At 44.4% G+C, this 18980-nt stretch overlaps 1 protein-coding gene across 2 annotated transcripts in view; it reads right to left on the bottom strand.

Annotated features, from left to right (window-relative positions):
• Positions 1 to 1565: 1565 nt before the first annotated feature.
• Positions 1566 to 18980, bottom strand: part of ARHGEF33 (Rho guanine nucleotide exchange factor 33) — a 46773-nt gene continuing 29358 nt past the window's right edge. The window contains exons 12-16 of one of the 2 annotated variants that reach the window (XM_032653044.1): positions 17648 to 17796; positions 16463 to 16627; positions 13197 to 13995; positions 9368 to 9507; positions 1566 to 1895 (exon numbers count right to left, since the gene is read on the bottom strand). In XM_032653044.1, coding sequence (XP_032508935.1) covers positions 1766 to 1895; positions 9368 to 9507; positions 13197 to 13995; positions 16463 to 16627; positions 17648 to 17796 — 1383 coding nt within the window. In that variant the 3' untranslated portion in view covers positions 1566 to 1765. Of the gene's footprint in view, positions 1896 to 3675; positions 3728 to 9367; positions 9508 to 13196; positions 13996 to 16462; positions 16628 to 17647; positions 17797 to 18980 lie in introns of those variants that run through there. The other variant, XM_032653045.1, reaches the window with a different exon arrangement.

Below are 18980 nucleotides of genomic sequence, written 5' to 3'. Positions count from 1 at the left end.
AGAGTAGCAGCATTAATTATTACTAGTTTTATAGGCTACTTTCCTAAAATATTACTAAATTGAGTTGTGCTACAGATGTAGCATCAAGATTTTTCAAAGGTGTTATCAAAATGAAACTTTGGGATGTATGTGAATATTTTTGAAACCATCCCAGTAATTGATCATTTTTATGATAAACAATATGAAGGGGAAAGAAATTTTGTTTTTTACATTTTATTTAAGAGGTTATATCTCCTGTTTCACTTTTCATGTCCAGTCAGTTTCACACTATGCTTTTAAGCACTGTCCCCCAAAACATCTTTGGCCTGATAATAGAAATCTAATTTCAGAGGAGTTCATTAATTTGAGAAGCTTGGCTTCAAATATTATTTGGAAACTCCAAAAAGTTGGCAGTGATCCTGTAACTGTTCCAGACTCCTACTGTTCCAAATGCTAATAGATGGGTTCCTAATTAGTCGTCAGACAAGGAGAAGAAAACTTGTAACACAAGTGAAACTTCCCCTATTTTATCAAACAGTAGTCACTAGAGGAACAGCCTCTGGAGAAGTCAGCTGGAGCACCAAGATTCTGAATAAATAGTAACCTATGCCCCTAATTAGAGAGAACTGCTGAGAAATACAGACAGATTGTTTCAACCTAATTTTTTTCTGTTACGATTCTGATGTTTGGGGCATGTCAAGGATGTGGGCCATCTTGGGCATACCTATGTGGAAAGAGAGTACATTTTATGACCCCACAGCCAGGCAAGCCTCATTGCAATGATTTCTCTGCCTGCACTGTAAGACCTTTCTTTACAACTTACTTCTGGAAAATAGAATAAGGTAACGCTAGCGCTAACTTTTCATTCCGACTTGGTGTTTGTAGCAACCACTGTGTATAAGCCATTGAAGTACTGATGTTGGTGACAAAATCAGTGCTTTTTTCCAGTCCATATGGTCATGAGTGTGTGTGACACTCAGGATCACTGGTGGATCTTTGAATCCTCAGTACTCAATAAAACACCGACTCTGGATTCGTTCCCATCTGCAGCACAACCCACATGAGGGAAAATGTTTCTTTGGCCTCCCAGTTTCTAGAAAAATCACTGTTCCCTGCACTGATTTTCATAACCGTAGAACAAGAGGAATACTACTCTTAAGGTTCTTTTCCTATTTGGAGATCGATATGTCTTTAAGCTTTGAACCTTCTGTGTCATGGTTTAAGCACAAATTTTCCACAACTCATATTTGCAACATGTAAAATACAATTCTGTCAGCTGATCCTTTGCCTTAAGGGATGTTAGGTGTTTGCCTTGGGGTTTTTGAAAGACATATGGCAAGACAGAACTGGCCCCTAACATAGTGTATATTAGTCTGAGAACACTGGGATGAATTAATACACTAAATGCCTAGGAAGCATAAAATTCACATCCATGTTAAATATGAACATGCTCAATATTATACTGGGGGAATGACCTCAAGGTGGAAGTTTCTGTTCTTACAAACGTTTATTTTCCTCCAAATTTATTGTGTTTTTCTGTAATGCTGTGAAAAGTCTTCATTTCCCTTTTCCCAGGTGTTGTTCAAAAAGCAAGCTCTCAACCACAGACTAATCTTCATCTTTTCAATGTCTTGTATGTTGATATAGTTTCATATGTAAGTATTTATATTAGTTTTCCTCGGGGATTTATACATCAATATATATATATATATATATATTCCTACACAGATATATACAAGCTTTTTATCCTCATCTTACCACTTGACAATACAACTTTAAGTATGTTTTACACAGCTGTTCCTTGGTCAAGGTCATTTGCAAGAGCAAGTCGGTTTCTGAAGAAATCTTGTTTGGTGGGTGAAGGATCCATTGAGGGGTTCTCATTAGTTTTTTCCCTGTATTCTGATCCACTGGACCTAAAATCTCAGCACACAGATAAAGTACAGGTTGATTTGGTTTTAATTGTTTTCAAATATTTTATCTATCCAAATTGTTCTGCAATTGTAAAACAGTTGCCTCCTAGATCTGGAATAATTTTTAACTTCCCCTGAATTTCATGACTCAGGACATGTGTAACTAAGATTTGCAGTGAACATAAAGAATTTACCTTTCTAATGCTTTATGGGGACAGTTGTGACAGTTGTGTATGTCAGTGTAAGAAACTGTGTAATAACATTGTAAAAGGGGAATAAAGGCTTAGAAAATTCAATAAATCCTATTTTGATTCGATCAAGTAACTACTCCACAAATTAGCAAGGCCCTTAAATTTTAAGGGATGGAATTCATTGTTCTCAACCAAGGTTATCAAGGGCCTTTACTTAATTTGGGCATTACATTACAAACTCTTGCTTTTGCTTGTTTTCATTTTAAAATGAAAAATTTATTGAAGCCAACCACACATATATGCTACATTTGGTAGAATGCAGAAATTAGTACAGTAATCAGATTAGGGAGATTCTGTTATCTCAACCACCACATAGGAGACCAAGCCCAATCAAGAGGCAACAACTCAAAACAGTCCAATTGAGTCCCCAGTCGAGGGTGTATTCTTCCTTTCTCTTGGTTAAGCCAGTTGGGTAATCCATTCCAGCTCTGCACCTTCTCCAGTTTGTTCATGTCAGAAGTCCCTAGAGGGAGGAGGCTTTCTGGAAATAACCTCTGATAAACTAGGCTGGGGCCCTTTGGCTAGCTTAAATCCTGAGCTAAAATGAGTAAAACTAGCCCAGTGACTCAAGAAGCAATATCAAAAGACCTCATGCAAGGTGTATGACAGTGACATTAGACATGAAGTTCTTTGTCCAAAGCTCCTGCACAACTGAGCACGTTCTCCATATGCCAAGGCAGAGTCAGGCATGATTCCACTATCCACAAAAGAAAGATAAGTTCTTTCACTATCACTGATACGCTTTGAGTGTCCTCATTGTTGCTATTAGATAAGTTAATTATGACTATCATTTACTGAATTAATGGGGCAGAGTTCAAACTCCTTTACATTATTCAAGGAAAGAAGTTGGAGCCACACAAAGGCTAAAACCCTGATGTCTGGAAGCCTGATGACTGATTAGATTTTTTTACTTTTTGCCCTGACATTTGGTATCACAGATGAAACCCTAGCTGCCTACCACACTCTCTACATCTGGTCAGTAAGGAGCACTTTTCTGTTTATCCCAGTGCATATTCTCTATCCAACCCGAGTACATCTGGGTATTCATTCAATAAGATGATAGCCGAGTGGGGTGAAAGTCCTCTTCCTTTTCAGCGCAGAAGACCCCCTGGGACTCTCCCTTGAGACCACCTGCACAGGTCCCACCCTGAAGCTCCAGGCCTTCTCTCAGAACTCCCAGCTACCTCCAGTTCAGATTTTTCCTGGTTAGTACACTGCACCCCAAATGTTAGGAAGATAGAGTTTTGACCATGTCCTTCTTTCCCCATATCTTCTGTTATCCAGAAGACTAAGAACGCCTAAAGTTTGGGGGGCAGGAAGTAGGAAGCAAGATTTGAATCTGGCTGGTGTTTCTTAATTGTTTTCCCACATGACAGTTTCTCATCAGAAAGTCATTGCTCAAAACTTAAAATCTTTACCTTCCGTTTCCCCTCTTAGCTGTGTCTGATCTCTCCAAAACCCAACATGTCATACTTTGATGGTTCCAACATGCAACTGTTTCATGTTTACCTGGAAATGGGAAAGCTTTGATGTCACCACCAGCCCCAAGGACCACAGAAATCTTCACCAGTTGCGTTCCCATTTCTGAAACAAATGCCAAAATCGCCCTGTCTAGTTTTCAAGGTCCACAAACTCAGCTTAGTTTTTTCTTTAACTGCTCTTCTCACAAACCACCTTCTCTATGTCTGCAGGTGTGTGAATGGCTCCACAGTTCTTGATATTAACTAACAATTAACTAATGGCTAACTTGTTAATCATTTTCAAAATCCAGCATTCTACTGTAGCTATGACTAAAAGCTCATTTTTATCCTTTTAAAGATATTTTTAACTGGTTTCTTTCTAATGAAATATGGCCACCTCAACTCATGGACTCCTCCAAAGGAGTGGCTCTCAAGTAATGCATACCTAAATTACTGAGACATAAGCTGCAGAATCTAGGAGAAAGAGCTAGTATATTTGCTTTTATCCCCTTTCTCGATAAAACAGAAATGGCTTTTGAGTTCCTGGGGCCATTTTGGCTGAGTGCAGGGCAGAACTGGGAACACGTAAAGGGCCAGGCAGGCAGACGCTTGCTGGGTAAGGGTAGGATGGCACCTAGTACATTCCAACACAGCCATCCAAATAATTGACGGGAAAGAATGGACCTGTCGCTAACTTTCCTTCCACTCAACTGACAGGGATGAAGAAAAATCACAAGTTGGGTGGGTCATACAAGTAGCAGTTTGCTATGGTAAGCCTTAAAGTTTGTTTGGAGCGGGGGAAGGGAGGAGGGCTGGAATTAGTGCTGCAGGACCCTCTGACTTAAGAAGGGTTGGTTTTCTGATGGAAAGACTCCGCCTTGAAAGCTTTAGGAACATGCAGATGGAGAAGTAAGGGAGCAGGGGAACACCCATCCTGTTGGCCAAATCAGTTGGCCCAGGTAATCAACAGGGTGACAAATGAATGTTCATTTAATGTATATCTGTAGAGGGGTTACTATGTTCTAGGTACTAAACCTTGTAGCTAGGTTACTCTTACATTTGGATCGTAAGCTCCTAATGACAGTACCTAGAACACTGAAGATCCTTAACTTAGTGACTGATTTCCAGTGACCTACTGAGTAACATCTGTAATCAGGTTTAAGTAAATGTTATCCTTTCAGCCATCTCCTTCAGTTTTCAAGTTATATAAGGAAGTGAAATGGTAAATGAGAGAGAACCCCAAAGTGGGTAAGAATGGAGAAAGAACTTGAGATAGGCTCTAAGGAGGTAGAGAAGAAGGTGAGGGTAAAGTTATCAATTGATTCTTTAGTAGTCCTTTGTACTGCATGGTCTGTTCCATAGCCAAGGCTGAGTAGATGCAAAGACAGCTGACAGGACACGAAGTGGATTCACTGACAATCATATGGGGCCCTGCAGAAGTGCTCTCTCTGCAGTGTGTGGTTAAGAAAATAAGAGATTCTGATGCGACTGGTAGAGGGAGGGTGCTGACTGGGAAGGAGACACTCTGAGGCATGTGAGTTACAAAGTGCTAAAGAGGAAGAAATGGGTGAGGAAACAGAATTAATCATTTGGAAGCCATATTCTTTGTCTTCCACTCCCCCCAGAGTTGAGGATAAAAAGAGAAAGCATCTACATTCCCTGCCCCTAAGCTGTTTTACGTAACCCTTTTTCTCCCATGCACACCCCCAACCAAGACTACTTATTAGCTTAAGTGCAAGATTTATATATAAAGATGAAGTAGCATCTGTCTCAGGCTTCAGGACAGTCTAGATTTAAGTTCTTGAAAGCCTCCAGATAGATCCTTGCAGAATGGGATAGTCTACCTACCGTCCTGCTCAAAGGCAGGGGGACAAGGATTCAGTCCAGCATCAGTCTATCACATTAGGTCTGTTCCTGTCTTCTAAGAATCGTCATTGAAAATTTTTTAAATCATTTAACATTTTCCAACTTTAAGATATGCAGTCTTTATTCTGACCAATTCTGGGCAGCTCTCAGGGACACATGACCTGGCATCTACCCAGGACAAATGTGCCCGAGATAGAAACAATCAGAGCGTCATCCTTTTCCCCAAATATCTTGGGCATTTTTCAGGATTTTTTTTGTTTTATGATGTCAGCTTGACTCTCCCTTTTGAATTCTTGTGGGTAGGAGCATTCGGCCCTCCCAGCCTCAGAGGGAAGAGAACCCTTTCTCAGGTTTTCTGTTGCATCTGGCTCCATGCCTAGCTTCGTCCCGAAGCAGCATTCTGGGTGGGTGGGCCCACCAGCCAAACAAGCCCCTATGGATACAAAACGTGTGTCAGCGCAGACGGGAGTGAGCCTCCAGAGGGCCGTGGGAGAGGCAGGCAGCGAGCCCCTGATGTGACACACATGGCTTTTCTGGCGCTGGCCCCTTTTGGGCCTCTGAGGCCAGCCTCTGACGTGACTCCAGTACCCGGGATGAACCACGTCTTGAAGTCCCAGAGCTTGCCATCAGCCTGACCTCCCGACACATGGGAGGAGAATGGGCTGATTCTCCTTCTTTCTGGTTCCTCCCTGTACCTGTCCGCATGCCTGGCTTCAAGGTGCAAGTTCCTACTAACAGCTGGGACCAACCAAGCCACTCACAATTCCTAGACAAGCATCTCGCACAGCCCGTGCATCTAATAAAGGATGTTCCATTAATGAGAAAAATCGAGGGTTCTCATCTGAGTTAAGAGCCACTGACCTTTCTGTGCTACACTGGGGCCTCCCTGCCCTTCGTCTCTACTTCAGCATAATGGAACAAACTTGCCATGGTTCTTGGATGAAAATACTCAGGAAAAGCTACTAGAGCTGCTCCTTTATCCCATACCAAGTCCCCAAAGTGCCCACCGCAGCACCCTGGACACGAGGCGATAAGCAAGGATCGCGTGATGGTGCTCACAGTTCTACACAAGATGTAAAAAGCCAGGAAAGCCCGCCAGAGGGAGCAGCCACCTGTGTGGCGCCACCTGTACTTCCATCCGTGTAACACTTCAAATTTGAAATACAAAGGCAGTACCCGGATTGGTGGCAGCAGTTGGATTGATGCAGGAGGCACTCATCTATGAAAAAGGGTAAGAGGACTAAGGGGATCCATCTGGCCCTCTAACAAGGATCCCAAAAAGCTGCAAGAGGGCTGAAAGCAGTTAACCAACATGAAAATTTGGAGAGTCCACAGCAAGTGCTCAGCACTGAACCAAGGGCTGGGGGAGGCTATAGAAAGACAAAATCTGGTCTTCTACATGGTGAGTCTTTACAATTAGAGGTCCCAGGCCACATTAATTTCTTGTTTCAGGTGTTAAAAAGAGGTGATCACCCAGACTGATCTACAACAAAGTCAGACTACAGATAAAGCAAATCTCAGGACTAGAAAGCACTCAAGTGGCAATGATCTCCCACCCAGTGTGGCAATCCCTTTCACAGCATCCCTGACCAGGGTCATCTAGCTTCTCCTTAAGAGAACCCACTCCCTCATGAGGCAGCCAGCTCCAGTTCCAGGCAGCTGCATTTTTAGAAAGTTCTTCCTCTTACCCATTGCTCCTAGGTACAGAGAGGACAAGCCCACTGGATACAGAGAGGACAAGCCCACTCCCTCTGCCTCAGGTAACTGGCAGAGTGTTTTCTTGCATCTCTGAAAAACGGGAATTTGTAAAGGAGCCGTGGTGGATCCATTACTCATTGCTTTCTAACAGACAGCACCCAGTCACTATAAATGGCACTGGGCAAAAAGTGGCTATTTTCCTGGGAAGTACTGTGGCTTAAAAATAAGTAAAAATAAAAAGATAGGCTCAGGGCTTCCCTGGTGGCACAGTGGTTAAGAATCCGCCTGCCAATGCAGGGGACACGGGTTCGAGCCCTGGTCCGGGAAGATCCCACATGCCGTGGAGCAACTAAGCCCATGTGCCACAACTACTGAGGCTGTGCTCTAGAGCCTGCGAGCCACAACTACTGAACCCGTGCGCCATAACTACTGAAGCCCACGCACCTAGAGCCCGTGCTCCACAGCAAGAGAAACCACCGCAACGAGAAGCCCGCGCACCACAACCAAGAAGAGCCCCCGCTCGCCGCAACTAGAGAGAAAGTCTGTGGGCAGCAATAAAGACCCAACGCAGCCAAAAATAAATAAATAAATAGATAGACAGATAAAATAAAATAAAATAAAAAGATAGGCTCAAGCAGTGTCCTTAGGAGTTTGGAGCCCTCAGAAGATTTCAGAAGCCTAAATCCCAGGGTCAGGCTGGAGAGCTGTCTGCCTCCAGTTCTCTCCACCCTGTCAAACCTGTCAGTTGGGGGCTCTCCCTCCCAATGCAGGCGGCCCAGGTTCGATCCCTGGTCAGGGAACCAGAACCCACGTGCACACTGCAACTAAAGACCCGGAGCAGCCAAAATAAATAAATATTTTTTAAAAAAACAACTTGACAATAGGTACTGGGTCAGGAAAGATCTAAATCTATGATCCTAGAGAGAGGGGAACAATTCTCAGCTCATTACCCCCAGAATAAAGCGGATCTAGCAATAGTCATGCATGCACGGGGCTACTTTAGCAAAACTGTAAGGGGACTCATGGAGTGGGGCTGTCTCACTGCAGTAGTTTCTCCCCCTTTCCTCCTCCTTCCAGTCACAACAGGTGGGCCCAACAATCAGAGACCTACTAATCTCAGTACTACCCTCCCTATCAGAGAGGAATTAGACAAACCATCAAAAAAAAGTCCTCACTCCAGGCCTGCCCCCCAATTCTTCCATCAAGACCATTACCTAAATCAGGAGAAAGTGATTTCCCTGTGCTTCGTCACTTAGCAGCAGCTCTGTAAAGTCAGCCATAGTGTCTTTAACTTTTCCATCCACTAAAATGGGAAGATTTACTGTTTAAAACTCACTTCAAGAACCTCCTCTTCCAAGAGAAACTAAGTAGCAGGCGAAATCTCTCTAAGGGAGAGGGAACAGGCCTGAGGACCAGTGGAGAGAGAGACAGCCGTCTTCCAGGCACGCGATGGCTGGACTGGAGACCCCCCCACCATCAAATGCTAACGCTCAGCTCTTTCTTCTTACATTTCATGCTGGGGTTTGGCCATGGTCTCCCAGTCTGCGAGACAGTGCTAATAAGTGCTGACCGAAATGACAGGTGGGTGATTCCACACAGCAAGGACCGAGAATCTTAGAAGGATCACAGGAGGGAGAGGCCTTGTTTTTGCCTCCTATGGAGTATGGAAACTCCATTAAAGTGATTTTTTTAACTAGGACCCAAGCCAAATCCATTCAATCATTTCTGCTAGGGAAAACACTGGCAGAAGTCCCCAAAAATATGCACTAGCAACCAGGATGACTATAGGCCCCTACAGGCAGAAGTGCTGTGATACCTTAGAAAACTTTGCACAAGTGGGGAGACCCTGCTGGCGCACCCATTACACCCAACTCCAATGGTGGATCCCACTCCTCCCAGCCAAAGGGGATTTCCTAGGGAACCTCCTCTGCTCACTCCTCTCAGAACACACGACTTTGGGAACAAGGAAGTAGGGCTAAAAGACAGAAGCAGCAGAGGACAGAGCTGAGTTTGCTTTTACTCTATGAGATCACAATGAGAAACATCTTCACCTGGCAGGAATCGTGGCTACTGGGTGCAGGCACTGAGCTTGAAGCAGTTGTGTGAAACCAGGCTACTTGATACTTATTACTGTTAAAACCTCAAGACTTAGCCCACAGGGAAATGAGTTACAATGCTGTCTTGTCTAAGGGCTACTCACTTCTTTTTAAAGAGCTTGCGGAAGGAGCTGCGAAAGCCCCCTTTCTGGTCTTGCCTGGGGTTTTGATCGCTGAAAGATGTTTGTTCACTTTCTCTTTCTTCCTTTGGACAGAATCTCGTGGCGTCTTCTAAATGCATCTCCTGAAAACATAAAAGAGGGGTGTATTTTTACTCTTTTCAAAAGTTAATATTGATCCTGACTATGGGACAATTTTTTTAACTTGTCACTTTCCTCTCCCACTCCAAAAGGCTAATGGCGGGCACCCTATTCCAACCAAAGCAAACCTAGGCTAATTAAGAAACCAGTAGTTGAAAAGAGGATAATTTTCTGCTGAGTGTAGAAGTATTTTCTACATATCAAGGCAAATAGTCTAGAGTAGGGTTATGATATAACAATAATTAAAGATCAAGAAATAAAGGAAGATTAACTTCTTCTGGCAACAATATTGTCTTGCTGGAAAACCAACAGTAGTCCCCTCATATCCCTGGCTATGTTTCTCTTTCTACAAAATAAAAAAGTTTCTTGATTTTAATACTAGTTTAAATTCGTGTTCCTAATTCTCCACTTTAGACATTAATGATGGAAGGAGTTTTTGAGAGGTCAGATCTATTTAGAAATTAATGTCAACTCATATTTCCAACCTGCACGCATGCCTTTTACAATTCTTAATCCATGCTATTTACAGTGTAAAGTTAAAATAAATTAAAAGGCAAGGCTCTATCTTTTGTGAACTCTCTAGTTTCTTTTTAAAAAGCAACCTAAAATAGCTACTTAACTTTGAACCAAAAAGAGAAGCCAAGAAGTCAAAGCAAAAACCACCGTGAAACGTTCATGAATTGGATCGGTGAATGCTTGCTGATAGAGAGCAAACAGTGGGGACAAATTTTTTTCAGGAAACATATGGGTTTGACTTTGAGACCTTAACTCAGGGTTGTAGTAGCAGATCTAGAGAGTCTCTGAGATTCAATGAAGATTCATAACTAAACCACGGAGACCAACACCTTAATGGCTTAGTGTAGCGTTTCTGAAAGTGTGGTCCTGGGGCTACAGGATCAACTGGGGCCTTTATTTAAATGTAGACTCCTGAGCCCCAAGCCAGACTATCTGAACCAGAATCTCTGAAGTTAGGCCTAGAAAATCTTTTTGCACACTTAGATTTTGAAAACCAGCAGTTTAAGGTATGGGCCAGCCCACCTGCACCTAATGTTTATATGAATCACCTGGGAATCTTGATAAAATGCAGATTCTGATTCAGTTGGTCACGGGTGGAGCCCAAATCCTGCATTTATAACAAGCTCCCAAGTAATACATTTACTACTAGCCCAAGGACCATATTTTGAGAAGTGGGCTTTTAGGGACTTTTTAGGACTAAATCTATTAATAGTTTTAGGAAAATCTTTCTGTGGAATCATCTTGATAATATCTTGCATTTGTATAGCATTCCATACTTTACGAAGCATATTCACAAACTTTATCTTATTTGGCCTTATCCTCACAAAACCCTGTGAGGCAGGTATAGATTGTCTTATTTCACAGATGAGAAAACTGGAGGCACAGAGCAGCCAAATGACTTGTCCAAAAGCACACAGCTATCTGGCAGCAGAGTCAGGACTAGATCCGGGATCTCCTGACACCCAGTCAGGTGCTCTTTCCACTAAAACATAGTGTCTTCTTTCTTGACTCTTAGAGACAGAACACTAAAGACTAGGGTTTGGTTGGCTCTGAGGGCAGGGGTGGAAGATACACAGAGTATATTTGAGGAGTTGGAACCCTAGGAACTTTGCACATCTCAGCAGGAAAGAGCTGATATCTTTAAAGATGGGGCTTTTGAAGGGTTAATCTTTTGCAACTAAAACCCCATCTCGCTCTGATTAATGGTTTTTGTCTAGCAATTGTTGAGCTTCCAATTTTTCACACATCAGCTAGGGAAAAAAAGACATTTTTATGAACATATGAAATAAAAGCATTCTTTGCAGCTTAGACTATACTAGTTATAAGGTTTTGTATGTATATCTCTGCCCATCCCAAGTCTCTTTGAATTGGCACTATTATTTCCTTTCTACTTCCCTTGTTAATGAACTTTTAAACTTTTGACACACACCTAACTTTGATTTGTCTAAGAAATTTTACCTAACAGAATTTTATAAAGTTTAGAGTTGAAAATCAGAGGCAGAAGGAAATCTGAGAATCCTGGGGAAACTCAGCAACCTTAGCTGGGCACACTAAGGCATTTCTGCCCTCTCAGGAAGCAGACACAGACTTTGATTTCTGGAGTCCAGGTGGGCGGCAAGCTCCAAGGCTCTTCATGTTCCTCTGGCCTAATGTCCACCACTCCCACCTGGGACAATATTTACAAGGAAAAACTCACCCTGCCGTTTTTGTAAAAGGCCCATGAGCCTTTTTTCATATTTCCCTACCCCTCTCTTCACTTAGCCAACTTTTAAGCAGCTTTTAAAATTGAATTCAGACGTTCAAACTATCTAGGAGACTTCTCTGACCATCATCACCTTAGGAGGGTTTAAATACCCTCCCATGTGCTTCCACCGTTTATTATAATTCTGTGTTTATGCGTCTCCTTCCTGGGCTAAGCCAGTGGCCTTGGAGGGCAGAGACTGGACGCCGTTTATTTTTGAACCCTCAGCACTTCACACAGAGCCTGGTGCGAGGCAGGTGCTCAGTGTTTGCTGAAAAACGAATGAATGAAAGGAGTCAATGATCTTCGATCTCTTCCCATTCACTTGGAAATAGAAACAGGTGGAATGCAGGGCCCTCATTCCTGGGAGAAACCCTTTCTCACCTAGGCAAAGGATCCCTAGTGCTGGATGTAAGGGATACGTCGTGCAGGTAAAGGCAGTGCTGGACTGTCTTTTTCAAGATGTATCAATCAATACAGAGTTGCCCTGTAAACCCTAACCACCACTTCTAAAATGTTTAACAGGAAGGATGGGGGCACAGGTCAAAGCTACACTGTTTACTCCGTTTAATCAGAAATTGCCTTTGTTCCAATCACGTGCAGAGAAATTATTTGCTCAGGAACTATTAGTCCTTTCATGGATGTGTATTTAAACACCTCTTTAAATCTCCCAAGGCTTGCAGACTCCAAGGTTAGACATCAAAATACCAAACATCGATATAGAGGCCAAAGAAGGTGTTTGTGAGTCAATGCTTCCTTGACTATTTTGTGTTGTCCTCGTCCCACTGGAGTCTGCCAAGTAAGGTGACACCCTTTTCCAGGCAAAAGGAAAGCAAGCGGTAATGAACTTTGCAGTCAATTTTGCAGGGTGTCCTCAGTGAGAGAGGGCAGCTTGCCTCCTCCCTAGCTACAAACAAGGGTGCAGGTCGGGGAGTACAGTAGGCTGGCACACAGGGCTCGATATTCTGAACGTGTAAACAAGGGGTGCGCCTAACAGGCAAAGGAAGAAACAGGCCTGGGACTTGCGTGCAGTGCCCTGCAAGTGAAGTGCAGCTGGGAGATGCCACAGCTTAAGCAGCAAGGCAGAGAACACCTCTAACTCTTTCACTTGGGGTGGGGGGAGGCGTTTTAATCAGGTCTACTAGGAGTCCTAGTCTTTCGGTCGTCCTACATATATAGGTAAGGCATGCTCCTGTGTCCTAGCACTGCAGAGTGGGCACTAACGCTCTCCTCCGAGGGCCACTGATAGTCAAGCCTTTAACCCGGGCTCTCCCTCAACATCCTCGCCCAGCCCGGCCTCTGCGCCCCCGCCTGGCCAGCCTGCTTCCCCTCCACGCTAGGTGAGCCCAGGCTGCACCCTGGAGATCTAGGCCCGGGGCTGCCAGCGATGTGGGTTTGGGGTCGGTTTTACTTTACCCTCCTTACTTCCAAATAGGTCTGCTTTTCGCTTTGGGACCTCTGTTGGGGAAAGAAGGTTCTGGGCGCGCCACGGGCGGAGGAGGCCGAGCCGTGCGGCTGCGCAGCGCGCTCGGCCTTGATCGGCGCGCGGCCGCCGCTGCTGCTGCGCGTGCTGTAGAGGCGCGGGGCCACGCCCTCGGGGGGCGGCGCGCGCGGGAACTCCTTGAGCGAGCGGCTCAGCGGCTTGGCCTTGCCGTGCGCATGCGCCGCCGCCTCTAGCTTGTAGGCGCTGCTGCTGCCCGCCGGAGACGTCGCGCTCTTGGGCAGGGGCTGCAGCGGGTGCTCGGGCCGTTCGGCCTCCACGGCGAAGCTGACGGGCCGCAGGAAGCAGATGTCCAGGCTGGACTCGGAAGAGGCGGGCGAGCAGTTCTCGAAGAGGGCCGGCGCCTGGAAGGGCTCCTCGTCGTAGGGCGCGGGCAGCGCGAAGATCTCGCCGCCGTACTCGAACTCGTCGTAGGCCGCGGGCACGTAGCCGCGGGCGTCGGGCAGGAGTTCGGCCGGGGCGCGCAGGGAGCGCTCCACGTTGCCCAGCTGCTCGGCCGGAGAGGGCTCGAAGTCCATCTCCGGGATGGCCTGCAGGGGCCCAGCGAGCGCCTTCACGTCCTGCTCGGCGGCACAGAACTGCCCCGGCGCCAGGAGGCTCTCAGGCCTCTCGTGCTTTCTGCCCTCTATCTCCCAGTCACTAGGCTTTCCGGGCTGCATGCTCTCAAGCAAGCTTTGCTGTTGTTGGCTTTTCTTCACTGGGGGCATCAAATGTCTTTAAAGGGGAAAGAGAATACAAAACAAGTGTGCTTACGGTTTGTTAGTGCACGCCTCTCACCGAGCTGCGCAAGGCCGGGACCAACACACTGCCTGCCGGATACCGCTTAGGTGCACACTGCCGACTCCCTCCTCTCCGTCCCTCCCAGCCGCCTACGTGTGTTACCTACCAAGCGCCACAGGCTTCTCAGATTAAGGAGTCCCCACGAGCCCTGGTACCCCAAGTGGGAGAGTGAAAATGACCATCCGTGAAGGGGATGCCGGAAGTACCCGTCTGCGCCCAGAGGCACTGCGCAGAGATGGCTGGTAGGGCCAAGGATGCTCATCATTCCCCATGTGGAATCTCCGACCTTTCCCACCACTTGTCAAGGCCCCAAGGCACCTCTTTTCTCTCTTCTCTCCCTTTCTTGCCCTAGCAGAGTCATGTAAAATCATGGAAACAACTCGTGGATCTTAATGCTTAAGAATTAATTCCCAGATGAAGTAAGTGGAGTACAATCTTGATTACCGTTGAATCTGAATGTTGGTGTGGGGTTTAGTGTCCATTTTACTTTTCTGTATGTTTGAAATTTTCATAATAAACTAAAAATTCCTTGTGGCTATAAAGCATGCTATATAAGTCGTCTCAAACTTCCACCCAAAAAAACATTACTGAAATGAAAAGGCTGTCACTTTGAATATGCCCAATTTCATGGAGGGTTTTTTTGTTCAATCATGGATAAAGAATAACATTGGGTGCTTGGATAGACTACCCATCAGATTGGATGTGGTTTGCCAGTTCTGCTGGAATTAATTGCCAGACAGATGTGAGTGGACTACTACACACTGACCCAAACTGGTTGTGCTAGTTTATTCATACTTAGTTCTACCACAAAAATGCATAAAGAATGCAGTTGTAAATGCTAACACTGAGTATCTTTCTCTGGTGGTCTTAAGATGAAAATGAGGTCTCACATTGACAGAGGTGAAAAAAATAGTAAAATGAAATATTGACTTGAATTCTCTTTTAACTTGGAAGACTCTTGTTGGGTTTTTTCTGGTTATGTTTCTAGCACAGAGGTGCAACGGCAGCCATCTTCTTCAGTCTGGATATAATCTCTAGAGATTTCTTTTTTGGCTGTATTTGTCTCACTTCAAAGTAGAGAGTTCTGTCCACTGTTTAAGAGCTGAAGCGATCCACAAACTAAAATTCCACTTCCTGTCTCCCACTCCCCACTCAGGAAAGGTATTTTTTTCTGTAAGGAGTTCTCTCCTTATAGGACTTACAGGATTTTCTCTATAGTAAGAAAATCATCCTGGGCTCTATTTATAGAAAAGTGAATGTCTCATAGGTTTTCAGAATGATTATAAAATTTCTCCCTTCTGCCTCCACATTTGCACTTCCATCTCTCACCAACAAATGTTCTCAATTTTAAGAGATAAGGGCAGAAAGCAAACAGGATTTATTTTGTGTTATTGATCAGTTGCTCCTTCCAGTGACTGTAATTAGCATTCTAAAAACTGTAGGGATTAAACATTGAAGTAATCTCAACTGCCTACCTCTCACTTCATTGTAGTTTTAGAAAAGTAGCTTCTTGCATGATTTCTAAATTTTCCTTAAGATAATAAAACCCAAAGCAGAAATTATAGTCTAAGGAACTAGTTTCATGAGAATTGACTATATTTGGTAAATTGGAGGTTTGGAATTTTGAGTTTTGGTGTCCCTTATTCTTCCAGAAGTCCCAGTTTCAAAGGTGGCCAAGTTGACATCCTTCAGAGGTAAAATGAGTTCCAGATATGTAAATAGCCTAATCCTTACCCTATAGATCATCAAGAAGTTGGCTGAATGAGCACCCAGCTTAGTGTGCGAGAGGGTTGTGTGCAGCGACTTTAAAAGACTGTCAAATCCATCCACTGCCCAGAACAGCTTTCAGAGAAGCTGTCATAAGTGAAGAACAGAGATCATGAAGTCCCTTTCAGAAGAAGCTTCAAGGAGAATTGGGAAGGGCTAAACAACCTTCTTTCTGTATCACCTCTGACCTATTTCTCATCCTCAGAGCCCAGACTTTCCTCTGACCCCTGACTGGGAAACCTTTTCTCCACTACATCTTTTGTAGACATTAAGTGGGTTCCCACCTTTCTGAGGGGTTGTAAAATGCCTTCCTGTCATCTTACAGCACTCCTTTCCACTCTGTCATTGTCCAAACCCAGAGAGACTCATGCTGTAGGTGGAAGGGGGTTATGTGTGATAAAATTGTTGCGAGTAACCTCCAGCCTCTAGGCCTTCTCTTTAACATAAGTACCGTCCTCTGGGATCCAAGCTTTGGGTCAGCTGCTTGCCTGCCACATATGGGCCTGATGGGGCAAGAGGGAGGAAGGAGTCCTGTAAGTCATACTCCTAATACAGGCTGGCCTGCTATCCCCACACAGACCACCTGGGAGGCGAGGGCATTGTCATTAACTTTTCCACAGCAACAGGTGCTTACGTGACAGCAGGGCCAGAACTGGGAGCAGGAGAGTAGGGTTGCAGCATCTCTTCGGAGTGGATCCCACTGTCACGGACAGCCTCGGGGCCTGCAGTGGGAGAAGCATCTTGCCCGGCATTTGCACACTGGGAAGCCAGCCCTTTGTACAGCTTCGCCATGGATGACCTAATGGAATGGAGGTAATTATTCTCAGGGTCTACAATGGGAAATCAGCTCTCTGAATACACACATTATACCAAGAAAGGCAGACTATTTCTCAGATGAAGCTCAGCTGTGAAGTTCTTGGTCTCTCCAGGGCTCTCTACAAACCAGGTTGCTTACATAATAAGAGTGCAAGCTGGATGCTGGGTAGGAGTAGGGATGCTGATTAATTGGCTGAATTGAGTTGGGGGTAAGGGGAGTATAAGGAGAAGTCATCCATTAGAGGAGCCCTGGCTTGGGACATAGCATGTTTCACTGGTGTAAAGCACGCACAGAAATGATTCTGTTCTCCTCATTGGTTTGGGATGAGGTTGAAGGAATTCCAGGTTATTAGGAAGCTTTGTTATGAGTTGCTTCTGTTCCCTCATAAGCCCAGATTTTCCTTAATCAGTCCTTCCTGTTTCCTCTTAGTGTGAAATCCTTTCAACCACCACCCCCTCCCTTATTTGTTTTATTTTTATCCATAGCACTTAAACCATCTAACTTATTTATTAACTGGCTACCCAGATCTAGAAAGTAAGCTCCACGTGGCAAAGATTTTTGTCTGTTTTGTTCTTTGCAGTATATTCAGTTTGCCGAACAGTGCCTGATATTCAATACGTGCTCAGTAAATATTTCTTGAATTAATGAAAGAAATCACATTCTGGCCTTTAAACTGCAACTTTAAACCTGGCAAGTTCAGTGAAACAGCTATTTTTGAGGTGGTTAGCAACATGAGATAATAGAAGGTCTGCAGAAGCATTAGAGTAAAAGTGCTCATTTTCTAAATTAATTTCCACCAGGTAGTAAGTACCTCCCTCCTGTAGCCAACCTGGTCACCTCTCTTCCCTCCCCTGCTCTCTCTTCTCTTCCGCCTCCATCACTGCATTTCAGCCGCTTTACATTCAGTGTGGTTACTTGTGACAGACACGCACATTGACCGTCTGTATCCCTGTTCTCAGAAACCTTTGATCAACCCTCTAGACTGCACCATCAGAACCTTACTTCTTGAGTTTTTTCCGTTTCTGAATAAGCAAATCCTCATTGCACTGAAACAGCAGGGTGTAGTGTGAGATAAATACTCGCAGGCGTTGAACACACACAAGAAGTAGGTAATAGTCAGGGTGTTCCTGCTCTGTGAACTTCAGGACGTTCTGGATGGAGGAAAAAAGGAAGCAGCATTGCATAGTTAGAATGAAAAGTTGTTTCGTCTCTTCTGTACCTTGCCTTGATCTGTCGTGAGAGTTTGGTAGCCATTTAATCAAAATGATGCAAATGGCCAATTTAATTACAAACTGAAAAGTCAAACTTGCTGTTCTCTTTGTCCATCACACCAAGGGAAAATAATAGTCACTATTGCTCCTGTTCGAGTTGAATTTGAACATAATTCCATCTGAAAAATTAGAAGGATCTACTAATTAGATCTCTGAAGTAATGGAGCCATTCTAACAATTACTGTCTATAGGCAATGCCTTGTAACCCAAAGGAGTCAGACCAATGGTGAGAAGGTCAGGCATCAAGGCTGGAAGTGAGGGGATGTTTATGATCAAGCCCGGCCTAGTGGCCCCTCCTGTTACATTGCCTGCTGTGCTATAGTGGAATGTGCATGCTGGTTGGATTTGGGAAAGCTAACAGTTATTGAGCGCTTCCTATTGCCAAGCACTAAGTCCTTTACATTATTTTCTCATTTAATTTTTACCATAACCCAGTTAGATATATGCCATTGTTACTCCAATTAACAAATAAGGAAATCAAGGCACAGTGAAGTTAAGTAATCTTCACTGGGTCACACATCTAGTGTGTAGCAGAGTCAGGATTTGAACTCAAGTCAGACAGCAGAATCTGGGCTCTTATTTACTTACTTACAACCTGCTTGCAAGACCTGGGTTTCAGGCCTATATTTTTTCACTGACCAGGTGTCTTAACTTGGGCAAGTTACTTCTTTGGGTCGCCATTTCCTTATCTTAAAAAATGTTAATAATGCTACCTATTTCATGGGATTGTTGAAAAGATTAAATTAGATAATTACTGTGAGAGAATGATTTTAAGATCTAAAGCCACATACAATTGAAAGTCTTTTTAATATTAATACTGGGCTACTTCTACCTGAGACAAATCCCAAGCATTTCTGAGATGCTTTCACTGAATTACTTAAGAAGATCAGTCAGCAATTAAACCAGAGCAGGTGGGTGGTGGGAAGAAGAGGGGCTGGTAGGGGTGTTGATGAGTCTCTTTCTCAATTCTACTGCCTCCAAGATTCTACAAACCCTGCGGGAAAATGGTGTGAAGAAGTCAGCTCATCAGCTTCTCCATGCTTCTCCTGTGACACAAGACATAA

Source organism: Phocoena sinus, chromosome 13 (genome assembly GCF_008692025.1).
Source record: "Phocoena sinus isolate mPhoSin1 chromosome 13, mPhoSin1.pri, whole genome shotgun sequence".
NCBI lineage: Eukaryota > Metazoa > Chordata > Mammalia > Artiodactyla > Phocoenidae > Phocoena > Phocoena sinus.
This window is presented reverse-complemented; position numbering and strand designations above follow the sequence as displayed.